Source organism: Panthera onca, chromosome D2, assembly GCF_046562875.1.
Source record: "Panthera onca isolate mPanOnc1 chromosome D2, mPanOnc1 haplotype 2, whole genome shotgun sequence".
In the NCBI taxonomy this organism is placed as follows: Eukaryota; Metazoa; Chordata; class Mammalia; order Carnivora; family Felidae; genus Panthera; species Panthera onca.
In genome coordinates, this window is record NC_138349.1 from 32,052,432 (window position 1) to 32,070,497 (window position 18,066).

An 18,066-nucleotide genomic window follows, 5' to 3' on the forward strand; every position below is an offset into this window, starting at 1 on the left:
CGTCATACACCGACCAGGAAATATCCACCACTTTTATGGTCCTCACCAGCCTTTATTTTCTCTCTTGCCCAAACCGGATGAAAACCCTGGCGTGGGGACAGCATTGATAAACTTGGGGTGAAGAGCAGGTTACACGTGTACACGCGGGCACTCAGTCTACACGCACTCAGTTCTGGGCCTTTCTTGTAACTTTCTGCTCACCCTTCTAGCCCCTGGATGAGGCTCCCATCCCGGTGGTCTCCAGGCAGCTTCTGGCTGTAAGGGTCTTGAGTTTCCCGTGCTTCCTGTAGGCCGGGGATAGTCCCTTTTGCATTTGGCTTAAAATTGGTTGGCTGTTTATTTAACTGGCCTTTTCACATCAAAGCGTGGATGTTAACGACTCTAAAAGTGACTTTCACTTAGGGCTGTAACTCGATGGTTTTCAGAGTGGTAGCTGTGAGCCACGCAGGAAGTCTTGTAAATAGAGATGTTGCTTAGGGAGTAATTTTTTTTTTTTTTTTTTTTTTTAATTCTGTAACTCAGTAATGACATGATTTTGCGTGAGAGGTTGTGTATGTCCTAAATCTGAAAGATTTGGGGGGAATCTTCTGTCATTTCTGATAAGTGAGGAAGTGAAGCAATCATTCTTAAAATATTCAGTGGACCGTCCTTTAGATTTTATTTGTAATTAACCACACTTCTTTTCTCTGGTTGCTGGATTGGCTGAGCTTTTAATTTAGCTAATGAAAGCGCTAAGCTTTTGGCTATTTTACCTTCAGTCACAGCCAGAAACTTCCTGTATTTTTTTTTTTTTTTTTTTTAGAGACCCACATCTGAAATCATTGACATGTTTTTGTGTTTTATTTGTGACTTCACCTTAAGATAATTTGTTCACAGTTTAAACAGTTAAATTGAAAAACTGTTTCCTGTCATTTTCTCTGTCAGGTAACATATTGAAGTGTAAGAACTGTTCATTTGCAGTGGGCATCCTTTTAGTCAATTGTACTGTCACTAATATTTTTCCAATTTTTTGAACACTTAAGGAAAGTTACCAAATAAAAACTCAAAAGTCTCTCTTAACTATAGTTCCACGGTACCGGCATACAAATTTAAGATGAGTATCCTCCTCTTTGATCTTGTGTTTTATATAAACTGCTATAAATAGGGAAAACTTAATTAAAATTTCACAAATTGGAGGTATATAAAAAGGCCTGAGTTTAATTTGCAGATTTAAAATGCAAATACAAATTTCATTGAAATTTCATTGCGGAGAATTCAATTTTTTATGCCAGTAATTGAATATAAAATATATGAGAAAAGGTTTTTGAGAGGACATAGTATGTGTGAGATAATTGCTGGACAAAAAATTTAGAATCTACTTCATTTTATTCATATCTACATTGAATTGGTCTCACTTGGTTACCTGTTATTAATATACATTATTTAAAAAGCAAAAAGGGTATAGGAAGACTAGCATTAAGCTATAAGTATAGAATTTAGATAAGTGTCTTTTTTTTTGGCTATTAGCCAAAATTTTTATTTTTCTTAAGTGTCTTGAAAATATTTCTTGAAACTGGTCATTCACCTTAACCAGATAAAAATACGGGAAAAGTTATAGTCAAGTGAATTTTTTTTCCCACCAAGAAGGCAGAAGTAGGTAGTAAGAGAGAATGATACTGAAGGAAGAGAAAAATTGCCAAGGGAAGGTTGCTGAGTAGCTGTGTAATAAAAATTTGTGGGACTGAATTATTAATTAAAGAGCAATTTTCAGAAGTTAAAGTTTGCCCTTTAGGTTAGCTTTCTGTGAAGACAATTTCCAGGTAGGAATAATAATTAATAGGACTTTTGTGGCAACAATGTGTGAGGCACTATTTTAAGTACTTTACGTATATTAACTCTTACTTTAAATATAAATAATCATGTGAGGAAGATCCTATTATACCCTTTTTATAGATGAATATACCAGCATCAGAGAGTTTAAGTTACTTGTCTGAGACCACACAGCCAGTGGGGATGGAGGTAGGATTTTAGCTCAGGCAGTGTAAATTAATCATCCTCTACACTATTAGGGGATATACTCTGCAGCCCTTTATCCTAAAAATAGGACAGACACTTGGTATTAAATTGAGTAGTTGTCTGTATTGATAGTAGTTTTAGCTGCTTAAAGAAATTTTTGTGTAAGTCTAACTCCATAATGGGTTGTTACTGAGGAGATGTTTGCTTAGCATTAGGAAAAGTTTTCAATTAGCAATAATCGCGCCTCGGATAAACCTCATTGGCTACGATACTGCCACTGCGCAAAGCTATGTTTGCTTAGCATTAAAGGGAGATAAGGTCCCCTTAACGGGCATTTGACCTGTGCAGTCAGTAACTTGTGCAAGCATGTGGATACTGTGCTTGCTTTGATGCTCTGCCGTTACTATCCAGAAATTTTTAAAAAATATTTATTTGGGGTGCCTGGGTGCCTCATTTGGTTGAGCATCCGATTCTTGATTTTGGCTCAGGTCATGATTTCACATTCGTGGGATTGAGCCCCACGTTGGGCTCTGCGCTGACAGCTTGGAGCCTGTTTGGGATTCTCTCTTTCCCTCTCTCTGCTCCTCCCCTGCTCAGGCATGCGCTTGCTCTCAAAAGAAATGAATAAATATTTTTAAAAAATGAAAAAAAAAAACCCTAAGTGTTTTATTTATTTTTATTAAAGTTTATTTTTAACTTTTGAGAGAGAGAGAGACAGAGAGTGAGTGGGGGAGGAGTAGACAGAGAGGGAGACACAGAATTTGAAGCAGGCTCCGGGCTCTGAGCTGTCAGCACAGAGTCGGATGGGGGGGGGCTCGAACTCACGACCTGTGAGATCCTGACCCAAGCCGGTTAGACAACCGACTGAGCCACCCAGGTGCCCCTATTTATTTTTGACAGAAAGTGCGAAAACTTTCTGCACGGGTGGGGCAGAGAGAAGGAGAATCACAAGCAGGCTCCTCACTGTCAGCGCAGAGCCTGATGCGAAGCTTAAACTCAAAAACGATGAGATCATGATCTGAGTTGAAATCAAGAGTTGGATGCTTACCCAACCGAGCTACCCAGATGCCCCACCATCTAGAAATTTTTGATAATTTTTTTAAAGCAATCTCTACATCTAACATGGGGCTCAAACTCACGACCCCAAGATTAAGAGTCACGTGTTCCACCAACTGAGCCAGCCAGGCACCCCTTAATAAGTTTTGAACAAGGAGACCTGCGTTTTTATTTTGTCCTGGGCCCCACTAGTTATATAGCTGGTCTTAGGAAGGGGTAACTAGTTTATATAGTTTCACAAAGCCTCTTATTTCTCGTTTTACCTACTAAATTAGGATTCAGCTGACTATTTGTCATGTTATTTTTTAAGTGCTTATTTATGCAGAGTCCTTTTAATATTCTCATAAGAATAATGAGAAGGAAATGTGCTGTTGACTTGTAAAGTATGTACACATCTAGAATATATAAAGATGTGTCCTTTCAGTTTTCTAAAGTTGAATCATATATGCAGCGCATACTGTTTGGAATAAAAAATTAAAGAAAACTTCCCTGAAAGGCACTTAATATGTGATTCAAGGATTATAAAAAGGACTTTTCAGAGTGAGTGAAGGATGTATAAGGTGTGGTTTGTGCTTATTTTGTTTTCTGAAACCAAGAGGACTTGGAAAGGTCTATAGTTAGAGTACCATGTCTCCCCAGATTCCAAAGGACTCTGTTAAAAATATTTCAGATTGCGAACTAGAATTTTAGAACTGGGAAGATTTGAGATCATTTAATCCAACACACTCATTTTCCTAAGGCCTGAAGAGGCCTAGTGACTCTCTAGTTCTTCCTTTTTCTACCTATCTTGTAAGTAAAATTTCCACAGGAATAATATGTAAAGATGTCAGCACCAAAAACCAATAATGAAGGGCACAAGAATCTCAATGCATTTTATGGTTTATACTGTAGCCTTGAAATTTTATGGGTTCTGTTTCCTCAGGATCACAAAGTCAGGTTTTTTGTTTTTGTTTGTTGTCTGTTACATACCCAGGCTCTGTGCTTGGCACAGTGGCATTTAATCAGTGCTTGTTGAGTGACTTGAATGATGAGGGAGCTGCTAGAGACAAGAAATATGCAGTGTTGGAAGCATGAAACCCATTGCTTAAAGCACAGTGAACAAATCCAGACCATTGTTCATGTAGGATGCATGGTCTTTGGGATGCTGTTATGACTTAGTGGCCCTAACTAATCTAAAATCGCATTTCTTTGTGGCCCATTGTACCTCTGGTAGGTGATGTTAGAGGGGCCCAATCTGTACCTAGGGTAGCATACACTCAGCCTCTGCTGTAAACACTTAGCACACCACCGAGTGATTTCAGAAATTGTTTGTTTGCTTTACTTTGTCAAATGGCAGCTTGTCTTCGTCTCTGTTGGGAGTTTGGGAACTCTTAAAACTTCTTTGAAGATTTATAAAGAGAATAAACTTTACTGCAGGTGAATTTGTGAGTGCTTTAATATAGATCTAGTTTTAGGAATGCCATAATTCGTTGTCCTATTTTCGGCTGTACTCTGTGGTAGACTAAAAGTTTATTTAGGTACAAAGCTATTTTGAGAGAGAGGGAGATAGCACAGTTATCTCAAGAGATTATCTAAAAATCTATTTCTATATTTTATTATTATATTTATTTATATTAAGAATCTGATGTGTGTTTTAAATAAATAAAAGGCATCAAAAATTACGATTTCTGAAACACTTTGAGAACTAAATTTTGCTTTCTCAGATATGTATTTTAAATTTTTTTTAAGTTTTTTTTGTTTTGTTTTTTTTTTCAATTTAAGTAATCTCTATATCCAGCGTGGGGCTCGAACTCACGATCCCGAGATCAAGGGTCTCATGCTCTTCTGACTGAACCAGCCAGGCACCCCACTCTGATACGTATTTTAAAGCAAACATGTGTAATATGCATATATTATACATATATATGTATAATAAAGAGTGTGCATAGTATATATACAAACTCAATGAAATACATTACTAGAATACTCCATCTCAGAAATTTGGCTACTTAGTTGGCTCAACCACAATTTCTTCTCAGATCACTTAAGGCACTTAAGTGAATTTACCTGAAGAATGGTGCAAAGTTTATGCTTTTATTAATTTTATCTGGGTGTGGGTCATACTCAGATTCCTGTTCTTGAATATGCAACGCTTTAAAATAATATATTTATATAAAGAGTGGAAAAAATCTTCCCCAAATCTCTACTTCAGTCTAAAAAAAAAAGAAAGCAAACATTGTATATTTTACCTCATTCTGTGGAAGTGGTGGCATTTGGGTGCTTATTCTGAGCCCTTAGTCCTTCTCCTGTATGTATAAATTCTCTCTCTTTTTTTTTTAATGTTTATTTTATTTTTGAGACAGAGAGAGACAGAGCATGAGCAGGGGAGGGGCAGAGAGAGAGGGAGACACAGAATCCAAAGCAGGCTCCAGGCTCCAAGCTGTCAGCACAGAGCCCGACATGGGGCTCGAACCCACAAACCATGAGATCGTGACCTGAGCTGAAGTTGGATGCTTAACCGACTGAGCCACCCAGACTCCCCCAAAGTATCACTTCTTTATTCAGATTTTACATGAGTACATCAGTAACACTATCTCCTAAAGTGTTCTTCCTAAGAAAAATTAATTCATGATTTCTATCAAGGAGAGAAACTTCTGTGTCTCTCCTTTCCCAGCACATAAACAGTATTTAAGAGAGGCCTAACATTGGTGACATCTTGAGAATAAAGGTCAGGCCTTTTGAAATTAGAACACAAGTCACTTCTTAGGAAGGTTTTCTTCTTTAAGGCAGATTAAAGGTTCAAATGAAAAAATTGTTCAGTATTCAGTAACTGTCTTTAGTTGCTTTGTACAGCTGTATTTTATCATATTTTCTTCATTTAGTTTTTGCTCTTTAGTTAATGAAACTGACTTGGGATTAGCAAAAGTGTAGTCCTAACCTTGTAAATGTGATACTAATTAGTTATATGATGTTGGACAAATTATTTAACATCTTTGTTCTTTATTTTAATGTGTAAAATGGGGAAAATAGGGGCATCTTTCTGGGTCAGTCAGTTGGGTATCCGACATCGGCTCAAGTCATGATCTCACGGTTTGTGGGTTCGAGCCCCGCATTGTGCTCTGTGCTGACATCTCAGAGCCTGAAGGAGCCTGCTTCGGATTCTGTGTCTCCCCCTCTCTCTGCCCCCCCTCCCACCCCCACTCACGCTCTGTCTCTCAAAAATAAACAGTAAAAAGAATTTTTTTAATGGGGAAAATAATAGCATCTGTTTTAATAAAATTTTGAGAGGATTAAATATTCATGTAAAGACCTTAGTTTGCCTAGCACAGAGTATGTGCTTAATAAGTGTTAGCTAATACAATCAGAAAAGATGGCGAGATCATGTCAGGGATTGATCTGTTAAGGCTTTAGCTGAGGATTAGAGGGTTTGAGAAAGGATTTGAGTAGTTTTGAAGGATAAGTAGAAATTGACAAAGTGGAGAGAAGGAGGGCATCATAGATTTGGGGGAATGGCATGAGAAACAAGGTGGAGAAGGAAAGTAAGGGAAGACGATATTATAAACCATTTGGGCTGGAGGGGGTGGCTCAAAAATTTAGTATAACTGAAACTCTTCCGAGAACTGGAAAATGAACAGAACGGTGAGGTGAAGAATGCAGGTGGTCTGGATTGGCCTCCTCTCACTTGGCTACTTCCCAGGTAGGCCTCACGGAAGGGACTACTACTGCCATGCTCAAGGGTCCCCTGGTCCCCTGCTATGCTTCCTTGCTTTTTCTCCCCTTCTCCTGGTTACACTCAGCAGGTAAGTTGCAAATCTCTGTCTTTCTCAGTGTCATTGGCCTACTCATAGTTTTTCCAAGGAAAGGATTTAAAATGAGCTTGCTAGGACTTCATGGAATGTTTTGAAAGTGAATTAGGTTAGCCTTTTGGCCAGAGTAGAGAGAAGAGCCTTCCCTCTATTGCTTTCTGCTCATGGATTGGTGGAGCTCAGGGACTTTCTCAGCAGCTTTAGGGAAAGGAAAAGTGTTTTTTCTCTTAAAAAACATTGTGTAAAGTCTTCCTTTTGATATTTTCTAATTTCAGGATATTTTTAAGGCACATTTTCTCTCTTGAAAAAGAACTCTTGTCTTGACCTTGTCTTGGGAGCACTTACTCTCAGGGGTAATCAAGAACTGCAAAGAAAAGTTAACATTTTAATTAAGTTCATTATATTGATCATGGTCTGCATAAGGAGTGATGTAAAGGAAAAGAAGCATTTTTGCATTAATCTTTAGCCTAACCACACCCCCCGTATGTGTGTGTGTGAAGGTGTGTATATATTACACATCTATATGTATTTCTAATTATTATTTCAGTCCTCTTCCCAGAAGGGTTACAGAGCGGTGTACGTTTTGTTACAGTGCAATTTCCATCATGTGGCCACAACTGTACTGCCCCATTCAGGTTTCATGAATGATTAAAATAAGTGACTTCGGAATGTGTCGTTTAACACACGCTGTGACCCTTTAGTTATTTTATGTTTCAGTTTGTATAAAAAAAAGAATGCCCTTTTTAAATAAGTATTTAAGTTCAAATTTTTGTCTATTTTTAAAGGAATTATGAGTATTGGAATTGATAGAAAAAATATTTTTGTGCTTATTTTCCCAAGTAACATTTAAACATTTCTGCGAACTCGGCAGGATTAATGACAAGGTCCTCATTGATAGGTCCTCTTGTTCAGCATTCTAATCTTAAATAGATGTATTTTGTTACCTTCCCTTTTTCTCTAAAAGGGAACTATTGCAATCAGTGCACATATCAGTCAGTACGCATACTTCAAACTTTTTTTTAGTAAGTTGTTAATGAACTTTACATTTCAGCATTTTTTGTGTGTTTTTTTTCATTGTTTTCCCGTTGTATTTATTAAATACTTTTTGTGTAGATTATACTATGCAGAGAGGTTTCTGCCAAGTGAGCAGGTTTCAATTCTAATACCAGCTATGGTCAGTTGATCATTGATTGGTTTAGCGCACTGTTTTGAGAATTCTTATGCTATAACTGGCTCTGTAAAGGAGTGCCTTGATTGATTAGTGCTGTGTGACCATGAGCATCAGATGAAGAGTGGTGGCCTAATAGCTTTGTCAGCTGAATGGGGATGTATGGATATATTCAGACCTTTGATTCCTTCCTTCATACGTGAAGATTATCTATAGTTGTTTTTCTGAGTTCACTTGAAATGGTTTATGATTTTCTATATTGTTAGAGAATTTTCTTCTCTGCCAAAGCAGAATTAATAATTCCTTTGTCGCTGCTATGATAGCCCTTTATTACCTTAGTTTTAACGCTATTTCTTCATCATTAATCATTTACTTGTCTTCCACTATAGATTGTGAACTTAAAGGAAAGGACAGTGTTTTATTTATCTGTACATTGACCCTTGAACAACACAGGTTTGAACTGCATAGTTCTGCTTACATGCAGATTTTTTTCCGTAAATACAGTGCAGTATGACAAATGTACTTTGTCTTCCTTACAATTTTCTTAACATTTTCTCTTCTCTAACTTACTTTATTGTAAGAATACAGTATATAATACATATAACATACAAAAATGTGTTAATCGATTGTTTATGTTGTTGGTAAGGCTTCTGATCAACAAGGCTATTAGTAGTTAAGTTTTGGGGTGGTCAAAAGTTACGTATGGATTTTTGACTGCATGGTGGGTTGGTGACCCTAACCCTGCATTGTTCAAGGGTCAACTTTGTGTCCTTAACACCTAACACTATGCTTGGTACGTGTCTCATGTATTCAAAAAATAAGATAGTTTATTATTTTCTTAATGACCTAAACGATGTTTTATATGACATTGAGACATTTATTATATTTGAAGATGAGGTGATTATATCTAACTCCTAGGATGCTGGTGGTGTGAATCAAAAGGAAGATGTAGATGCTTTGGGTAAGAGTAGACAAGTCAGTGTGGTTTTGGAATGCAGAGAGACTTGGGGTTTGAGTTTCCATGTGCGAGTGAATGGTGATACCATTAGAAAAAACAAAGATGAAAGGGTAGATTTGGGTGGCATGAAGTTTGTTTTTGGAGAGGTTGGATTTTGATTTAAAAAATGTTTTTATATTAGTTTTGGAGGTAAGAATTTGGTAGTTGGTTAGTTGGTTAGCTTTCTCTAGTACATGCTCCTTAGCACTCTACTTTATTATAATTACTTGTTCAATGTCCATCTTTCCCTTTAGGCTCTGAGCTCCAGTAGGGCAGGGAACCTGTCTTGTTAACAGCTGTATCCTCAGCTATAAACACAATTATTGGATGTAGCAGGCACTCGGTAAATAATTGATCAGTGATTTAATGTCTGCACTGTTAGTTGACTTAAATTGTATCCTATCTTGTCTTCAGTTTATGTTGCTATGGGTAATTGCTTTTCATAGAATCATTGGAATTTTAAACTTAAGATTTTAGAAATCTTTGGCACATTCCCCAATTGGACCCTGGAAAGGTGGAGTCACCTACCCACAGTCATTGGACCACACTCCAGATTTAGCTACAGATGGTATTTACTGATGGCGAGAACCATTGTTACTTATCCAAAGAAGTATGCATACAGTACATGTCTTTCAGGCTAGTAAAGGGGGAAGATAGAATGATGGCTTGAGTGGACTGTGGAGATTTCCATAGCATGGGATTCTCTTCCTCTTGTTTAGTCATTTCTAGTACCTTGACCAATGGCCACGGAAAAGATCAGAAAGGAGATGAAATTTTATTTGCGTTTGCTGGCAACATTAGATTTTTTAGTTTCTAATGATTAGCATGAGTTTCTGGGTAAGCTATTGATTTTCTTTCCTCCTTCCTTGTCCATGTTAGCATGGTGAATAATACTGGTTCTGGGTTCACCATTATTTGATGTGCTGTTGAACTCTTATGTGCTATTGGACTTTGTTTAAACAATACCTTCTGTAAAACAAAGTTTAGAAAAGATGGATCTGCCTGAGATCACAATCAGAAGATATAATTTTAATATTCAACAAGTGTCTTTGTAAGGTATGGACATTGATCATCAGATTAAAATAAAATAAACTTCCAGTATTTTATAGCTTCCCAAACACGGTACACTTTTGTTTAGATCATATAACAAATATTCCCTTAATTTAAATTAGATTAAAAAATTTATAATTTGTTTTTGTTTGTTTGTTTGTTTGTTTCAGTATCATGATAAAGAGGAAGTTGTCTTATGGATGAATACTGTTGGGCCCTACCATAATCGCCAAGAGACATATAAGTACTTTTCACTTCCATTTTGTGTGGGGTCAAAAAAAAGTATCAGTCATTACCATGAAACTCTGGGAGAAGCACTTCAAGGAGTTGAATTGGAATTTAGTGGTCTGGATATTAAATTCAAAGGTAAGTAAACCTTAATAGTCCTTATAGTACAAGTCAGATTATAGACTAGGGTTTCTCAGTTTTGACACTATTGACATTGGGGCCAGATATTCTTTTTTGTGGGGGGCTGTCCTGTACTTTGTAGGATGTTTAGCAAAGTTCTTGGCTTCTACCCAGTAAGTGCCAGTAGCACCTTCCAGTTGTGACAATCCAACCTGTCATCAGACATTGCTGATTGACCTTAGAGAACCACTGCTTTAAACTCTAAAAAATGTTTTAATCTGTAAGTTAAGTTGCATTGAGAAAAGTATGTTAGTAAGTAACAAAGGTTTATTTTGAATATTTGTAAAATAATAAAGTAAATATTTGTTAAAATTTTATTTCCCTAACCTATTTCTTCCTGAAAAGTGATTTCTAGTAAACCTTCTAGTTATTGGACATATGTGGTTAGGGAAGGCTGTCAGGAGATTTCATAATTTCTGGAGGTGCAGGAATGTCATGGGGTATATGGATATTTAAAATTCTGTGTAAAGCCTCAAATTCAGACCTGTACCATTGGCTCAGAATGTATTTATCAGTGGGTGTTAGTTTACTCTTTCAATTCTTGTAAGATAGTGTGGTTTTAAATTTTAGGTCAAAGACTTGTTAAAATTGGAAAAAAATCCTCATCTATTTATTATGCAGGTATCTATTTTATCAGGCCCTTTGAGTTTAAAGTGTTTAAACTTCCAATTTTTCTCTGTGAAATTAGCCAGAGAGTATATTTCCTCCTGCATAGACATTTTTAACCCAGTGAACAGAAGCTTGAGCAATTGAGTTTTTACAGGATCTTTGATTAGGTGTCCTGATTTTTGAATAGAGCTTGGATCTTGTAATCAGGAACTCTGAATTTTAATCCTGTTTTTTACTGCATTGATTTTACTGAAGCTCTTTACTCTAATTGTGACTTCATTGTCTACAAGTGTAAAATGAACCGTAATTGCTGCTATTTTTGCACTTTTGAGAAACGGATGTGAATTGAGATTTTTAAAGATAATGTTTAATTTTGACTGGTTAAATTTCATTCTTGTTTTCAGAATATTTTTTGTTATTGTTGAAAATAGGTGTACATATTTGTATTCTTCTCCCCACCCTTTCCCCACACTGTGTTCTTTGGGGCTTAATTATAAAATTAAGTTGTAAATTTAAACCACAGTGACCTGCCTGTAACTTTATAAATTATTGTAAACATGCCCTAAGGCTTGAGTTTTAATTTAATCAGGCAACTTAACTACTTAATTGCAAGTAAGGAGAAAACTTGGACTGGCATGTGGGATCTTTGAGAACATCAATCCTACATTTATTCACATAACTTTCTCCTTTTACATATTTGGTGCACATTTCTAGTGTACCAAGGAGGAACCAGAGAGAGAGAATAGGCAAAAACTCTGAGTCCTGCTTTGTTGCCGTGGACATATTTGATCACTTTTTGAAGTCCTCACCCTGTTTACTAAAGAAGAGTAATCTTTCAGCTATTTTCACTTGTCCTCTTTTATTCGTTCCTTGAGGCTGAAATGGGTAGATTGTTTAGATAGAGGGGAACGTTTTCGTTGGCTGTAAAAGTGGGCTTTATTTTCCTTTCCGACTAAGCACCTTTTGATGAAAAGCACAAGGATTGGCCAGGTGTTATTCCCGGAGAGTTGGCGGTTCCTTGGAGTCTTCTCAGCTCTGCACCTCCAACGCAGGCGGATGTGCTGCTAAGGGAGCTGCTAAATTAAGTGGTCCCAATGAAAAAGTAAATGCTGATTAGATTTCTCTTTTGCTTGCCCTGTTCAAAGACATAGTTGATCATGCTTTGAGAAATGTTTTACTAGGTTTCCTGGTTGTTATTTATAGTGTCATAGAATTTTAAAGGTTGGATGCGCCTTAGAGATTGTCATCTGATTTCCCCTTAGTGAAGCCCAGAGATGAAATGATTTGCCCAAGGCGTATCGTGGCATACTAATAATGCCACGGAAACTCGAGCCTTCTGTCCCTATGTGAATTATAGAAACATTTGTATTGTTAATCTTTTCATCTCTCAAGTATTCGGTTTTTAAAGGTTCTTCTTAAAGGCGTATTCAAATAAGAACATAAAGTTTTGGAAATATTTCAAAACTAGAAAAGACTGTACATATATATATATACACACACATACATGCACACACAGATAAATATACGTGCCTTTTTAAAAATTTAGTAGATTCTGCCAGGTTAAATGAATTGGTATTATCTCATAAAGGTCACTAAATTGACCTTTAGGGAACGAGTGACAGTCTTAAGTCTAATGTAGGATGCCTCTCACTTGAGATTTTATGTACAGCTTTTTTTTTCCTCCTAATAATGTTATATACTACCATTAGACAAAATACTGAACCAAGAACATTTAAATAAGATTAAAAATAGAAGGGCAGAATTAAGTTGGGTATCTTTGAACCAGGCCTGAATGCATTACCCTATGATTTTAGAGGGTACCACTTGGAACCCTGCCATTGCAGAATAGAGAAAACATGTGCTTTAGAGTCAGAGAGACTTGATGCATCCCAGTGCCACCTCTGCCTACCTGTTTAGTCATGGACAAGTTATTCTTACACTTTGAATCTCATTTTCCTCATCTGTGAAATGAAGGAAATGATATCTACTTGACAGAATTGTTTGATTTAAATAAGGTAGTTTGTGTAGAGCATTTATCAAAGTTCCTGATACATAGTTTACATTTTAAAAATGGCCATTGATAGGAATACTAATCACACATAGTGTGGGTCTGTAGTTCCAACTTAATTTTGTATTAGCAATTATGAAATGTTAAATTAGTTTATTGATTATAGGGTTTGATTTATCCTCAAACTATTGTACTAGCTTGCTAAGTAGTTTTAGTTAGTTCTGCTAGGGCAGGGACAGTGGCATTCTTGTTCACTCTTGCATCCTTAGCTATTAAGACGTAAGCTCTTTTTTTTTTTTTTAAGTTTATTTATTTTGAGAGAGAGAGAGCGCACTTGTGAGTGGGGGAGGGGCAGATAGGAGAGAGAGAGAATCCCAAGCAGGCTCTGTGCTGTTAGTGCAGAGCCTGATGTTGGGTTTGATCTCACGAATTATGAGACCATGACTTGAGCCAAAATCAAGAGTCAGATGCTTAACTGAGCCACCCAGACGCTCCCTATCTGTTCTTTTAAAATAAATTGTTTTAAATGTTTATTTTTGAGAGAGAGAGAGAGAGAGACAGAGTGAGAGTGGGGGAGGTATAGAGAGAAAGGGAGACATAGAATCTGAAGCAGGCTCTAGTCTCTGAGCTGTCAGCACAGAGCCGGACGTGGGGCTCAAACCCACAAGCTGTGAGATCATGACCTGAGCCAAAGTCGGACGCTTAACGGACTGAGCCACCCAGGCACCCCTGTGCCTATCTGTTCTTTATGATAATTGGTTCTACTATGATCTTTAGATGATCTGGAATAGTAATTCCTAACCAGGGGAGGTCACTGTCCACTCCCCCTCTCCCTCATTTGAGAATTCTTACAGCATAATGAAGGATATTGTTGAAAAATTGATGGCTTCTAGAGGATTCTTTCCTCCCATTTGTTTTATTGATCTTCTTTTGAATTTTCTTTTTCTTGAATATCCCAACTTAACAGAGAGATGAAATTATAAAAGAAATAGAAGTATTTCTTTTGCTTCTCTAGAGTGAAATGATAAGAGAACTACAGATAAAGGGAAATGCCAAAGGCTACTCTGAGTCTTGTGTATTTCTAATTCAGTGATTCTCAGTCTTGACAGTTTTCATCCTCAATGTTATAAGGTGTATATCCTTGTTTTTCAGGTGAGGAGGTTGGGGCCCAGAGGTTGGGTAACTTGTCCAAGGGTTCACAGATGCAAAGTGGCAGGGTAAGGATTTGAACCTAGGGAGCGAAGGGCTAGAGTTTGAGCTTTTAACCACAGTGCAGTATGTCCTTCCAGATACCTGTCTGGGTGGTAAGGGCCTGATTGCCAAAGACTGGGGAAAAGTCTGGAAAAGTGGCAGGTCCTTTCATTCTGCCTAAAGATTTTTACTTAAGTTAATCCCCCCACCCTGTTTTCAGTCCCTGGATTCTACTCTCCCTAATTGTGCAGCCTTTTTGTTGGAGTTCTCTAGAGGAAGGTGCCTCTGGTCTACTGGAGAGGGGGGATTGAGGTTATTCATCTAGCTTTGTGGTGAGTGGAAAAGGGAACTTGGGCATCTAAGCCTTCCATAAACATATTTTTATACAGTTCCTCTATGTGTTCAGCCCTAGATCCTGTCCCCTAATTTTTGACGTGTGTGGTGCCTTTCAAGTCCTGAGAATCTCAAGTGTCTCTTGTGTTCTGTGACACCAACCCCCTTTCTTCTGTTATGGTTTCTTCTGCTTTGTTAGTCATTTACCATCTTCTGTTAATTTTCAGTGTTCCAAAAATGCTTTGAAATCTTACTGTCCTCTTTTTGTCCTTGTGTACCTACATCCTTTTTATTCCTTTATTGACATTTTAATGGAGTTTCAGGAGGGAAAGGACACATACTTGTGGTTAATCTGCCTTGTTTAATTGGAAGTCTGGGAACTTAATGTCATATTTTGTCCTGTTGGTTTCAACCAGAGTGTTTTAGCCAGACCAAATAATTTGAATCTCGTACTGAATCTTGTATTTAGGTATTTTGAATTCTTGGTGTTAGCAGTTCCTTAAACCTTGCACTGACTGCAAATTTGGATAGCCTGGGCTTTTTATAAGTTCCTTTTCAAACCATTGATAACATTGTTCTACTCCAGATTGATATCTTTTTTTTTTTTTTTTTTTTTCAAAAGAATGTATGTGTATATATTTTTTTCTGATTTTGACAATGATACAGGATCAATGTACAAAATTTAGAAACTACAGAGAAATATAAAGAAGCAAAAAATCACCTGGATATAATTATCATTAACATTTTCTTCCATCCTTCTTTCTTTGCATTCACCCACATTATTTAGAATTTTAAAAAATTGGGTTCCTGTTATATATATGATTTCAAAAAATTGTGTAACATATAGTGTTTATTATGTGTCAGATACATAATATTTTTAACTTACTGTTAATAAGTTATGTATAGTTTTTACTCTTCTTTTTTTTCTTTTTTTTAATATTTATTTTGAGAGAGAGAGAGAAAAAAAAGAGTGAGTGGGGGAGGGGCACAGAGAGAGCATCTCAAGCAGGTTCCACACAGTCAGTGCAGAGCCTGACCTGGGGCTCAGTCTCATGAACTATGAGATCATGACCTGATACGAGATCAAGAGTCAGATGCTTAACTAACTGAGCCATCCAGGTGTCCCTGTTAATTACTTTTTTAAAAATGTGTTTATGTTGTATTCTATAACTTGGATATTATAATTTTCCCCATTTCCCGATGATAAGGTATTCTGATTGTTTTCTTTCTTTTTTTCCTTTACTTCTCTTCCCTTCCTTTCTGTTTTCTTTCTTCCTTGCTTGCTTTTTTTTTTTTTTTTTTTTAATGTTTTGTTTTTTAGAGAGCACAAGTGGGGAAGGGCCAGAGAGAGAGGGAGACAGAAGATCCAAAGTAGGCTCTGTGCTGACAGCAATGAGCCTGATATAGGGCTCAAATTCACGAACTGCTAGATCATGACCTGAGTGAAAGACACTCTAACAACTGAGCCATCCAGGTGCCCCCCCTCCTTGCTTTTTTTGATTTTTTTTTTTCTATTAGAAATAATAATGCATTTGGCTACCCTAGCACTTAAGTATTTTAATGCATCTCTGAATCTTTTATTAAGGTAAATTCTTAGAATTACTGAATCAAAGGATATAAACATTTTTAAGGCCTTTCTCTCTCTCTCTCTCTCTCTCTCTCTCTGTTTCTTTTTGTTTTAGAGAGAGAGAGAGAGATAGAGATCATATAAGAAGGGGAGAGGGGCAGAGAGGGGGAAGAGAGAGAATCTGAAGCAGGTTCCATGCTCAGTGCGGAGCCTAACATAAGGGTCTCAATCCCATGACCCAGGATTATGACCTGAGCTGAAATCAAGAGTCGGATGCTCAACTGATTGAGCCACCCAGGAGCCCCAAAGGCAAATCTTGATATATGTTGCCAATTAGTCATCTAGGAAAAAATTGTACAGTTTACATTCCAGATAGTTTGATCAGTTAATCAATACTTTTAATATATATATGCTTTAATATATAATATAATGCTTTCGATATATATACTGATTAACTGTGACTATACCAGTTTTTCCAGATCTTTTTTTTTTCTTCATTCAGCAGATTTTGAGTGTTTAGTGCTTTCCAGCACTACAGTAGGCTCTGTGTGTACAAAGTTGAACCAGAAACTCTGGCTTCAGGGGTCCATGGGTTTTCTGAAATTGTACATTTAGTTTTGTGTGAATGTGCATTTTGGGGGGACAAGGGAGACACCACTTTCATTGGATTCTCAAATGGATATGTGGCCCAAGGAAACACTGTGAATATATTGACACTTTTAATTCTTAAAACAACTCTGGAAAAGAGATAGCATAGATGTTATCTCTTTCTTACCGGTGAGGGATCTGAGGTTTGCAAAGGTTGAATGACTGGCTTTTATTCACATAGCTAGTAAATAGTAGAACCCAGACTAAAACTCAAGTTTCTGTCTATAAATTTGTCTATGGTGACTTCATGAAAAACTGCCAAGTGCTGCTGAATTTGACTTAGAGCATTTGTGATTTCCAGTTAAGTAATGCTATCAAAAGAGAAAGCTAATAAAGCTAGGCATGATAGGTTCCTAGAGAACTCAAATAGTTTCCATATTCTTTTGGCAATGTTTTCATTGTCCATTCAGTTATTAGTTTGGGGTGTTGTTGTGAATTGATGACAGATATACTGGTATGTAGTTTCCAGAATCTACCCCTGCTGTCTGCTTGAAAAGTCAGTATTAACATTGCCACTTTATAACTTTGCTTTTGTTCCCCCCATCCCCGCCATATAATGTGTGTTTACATTGGTGAAATCTTAATTGGCTCCTCTTCAGAATTCATAGGTGTGTATTTCATCCGAAAAAGGTATGTCCTTTTATAATTTTACAGTAGTGACTTACGGTGATAGATTTTTCAGAATTGTTTTCCAATTAAATGCTGAACAATGATTTGGCACATTTAGACACTTTACATTAGTTATTTTCAAAGCGTCTCCCTCCTGAGAGAAGTGCTGTTTTAGCTGAGCAACCAGACTTTTCAATTATTTGTGATGTATGTATTTGCCCACATGTCTGCAAGAGGAATTTCATTAAAATATGACCTCACATGGTCCTTTTTATAGCCCACGATAAAGATAGGTTTTCCCTTTGACCCATTTCTTTACTAGATTTTACATCAGTGAAAGATACTCTTCAAGACCTCTTTGTGAATCATTCTGAGATACTCCACTCAAAAGTTTCATTTGTTTATATTGGCATTTTTCTCCTTACACACACACACGCACACTAATACACAAATGAGTGTATATGTGCGTACTGTCATATACTTCATGTTTTCCTTTGCTGAATAAATGTAAAAGCATGCTCTTAAAATTTGCTAAAATGTTCTGTTTGTTTGTTTAGTGCCTGTTCTGTGTAGAGTACTGAAACAGGCATAGGTGGGGATAAAAAGGATATATAATCAGTATACACATAGCTCTCAAGGCCT

At 36.9% G+C, this 18,066-nt stretch overlaps 1 protein-coding gene and 1 pseudogene across 1 annotated transcript in view; one reads left to right on the plus strand and one right to left on the minus strand.

The window, feature by feature from the left end:
• The window catches only part of TM9SF3 (transmembrane 9 superfamily member 3), a 69,448-nt gene that overhangs the window by 718 nt on the left and 50,664 nt on the right, over nucleotides 1-18,066 (plus strand). The window contains exon 2 of the mRNA XM_060643071.3: nucleotides 10,222-10,417. Coding sequence (XP_060499054.1) covers nucleotides 10,222-10,417 — 196 coding nt within the window. The remainder of the gene's footprint in view (nucleotides 1-10,221; nucleotides 10,418-18,066) is intronic.
• LOC132685703 (U4 spliceosomal RNA) lies at nucleotides 2,128-2,284 on the minus strand (annotated as a pseudogene).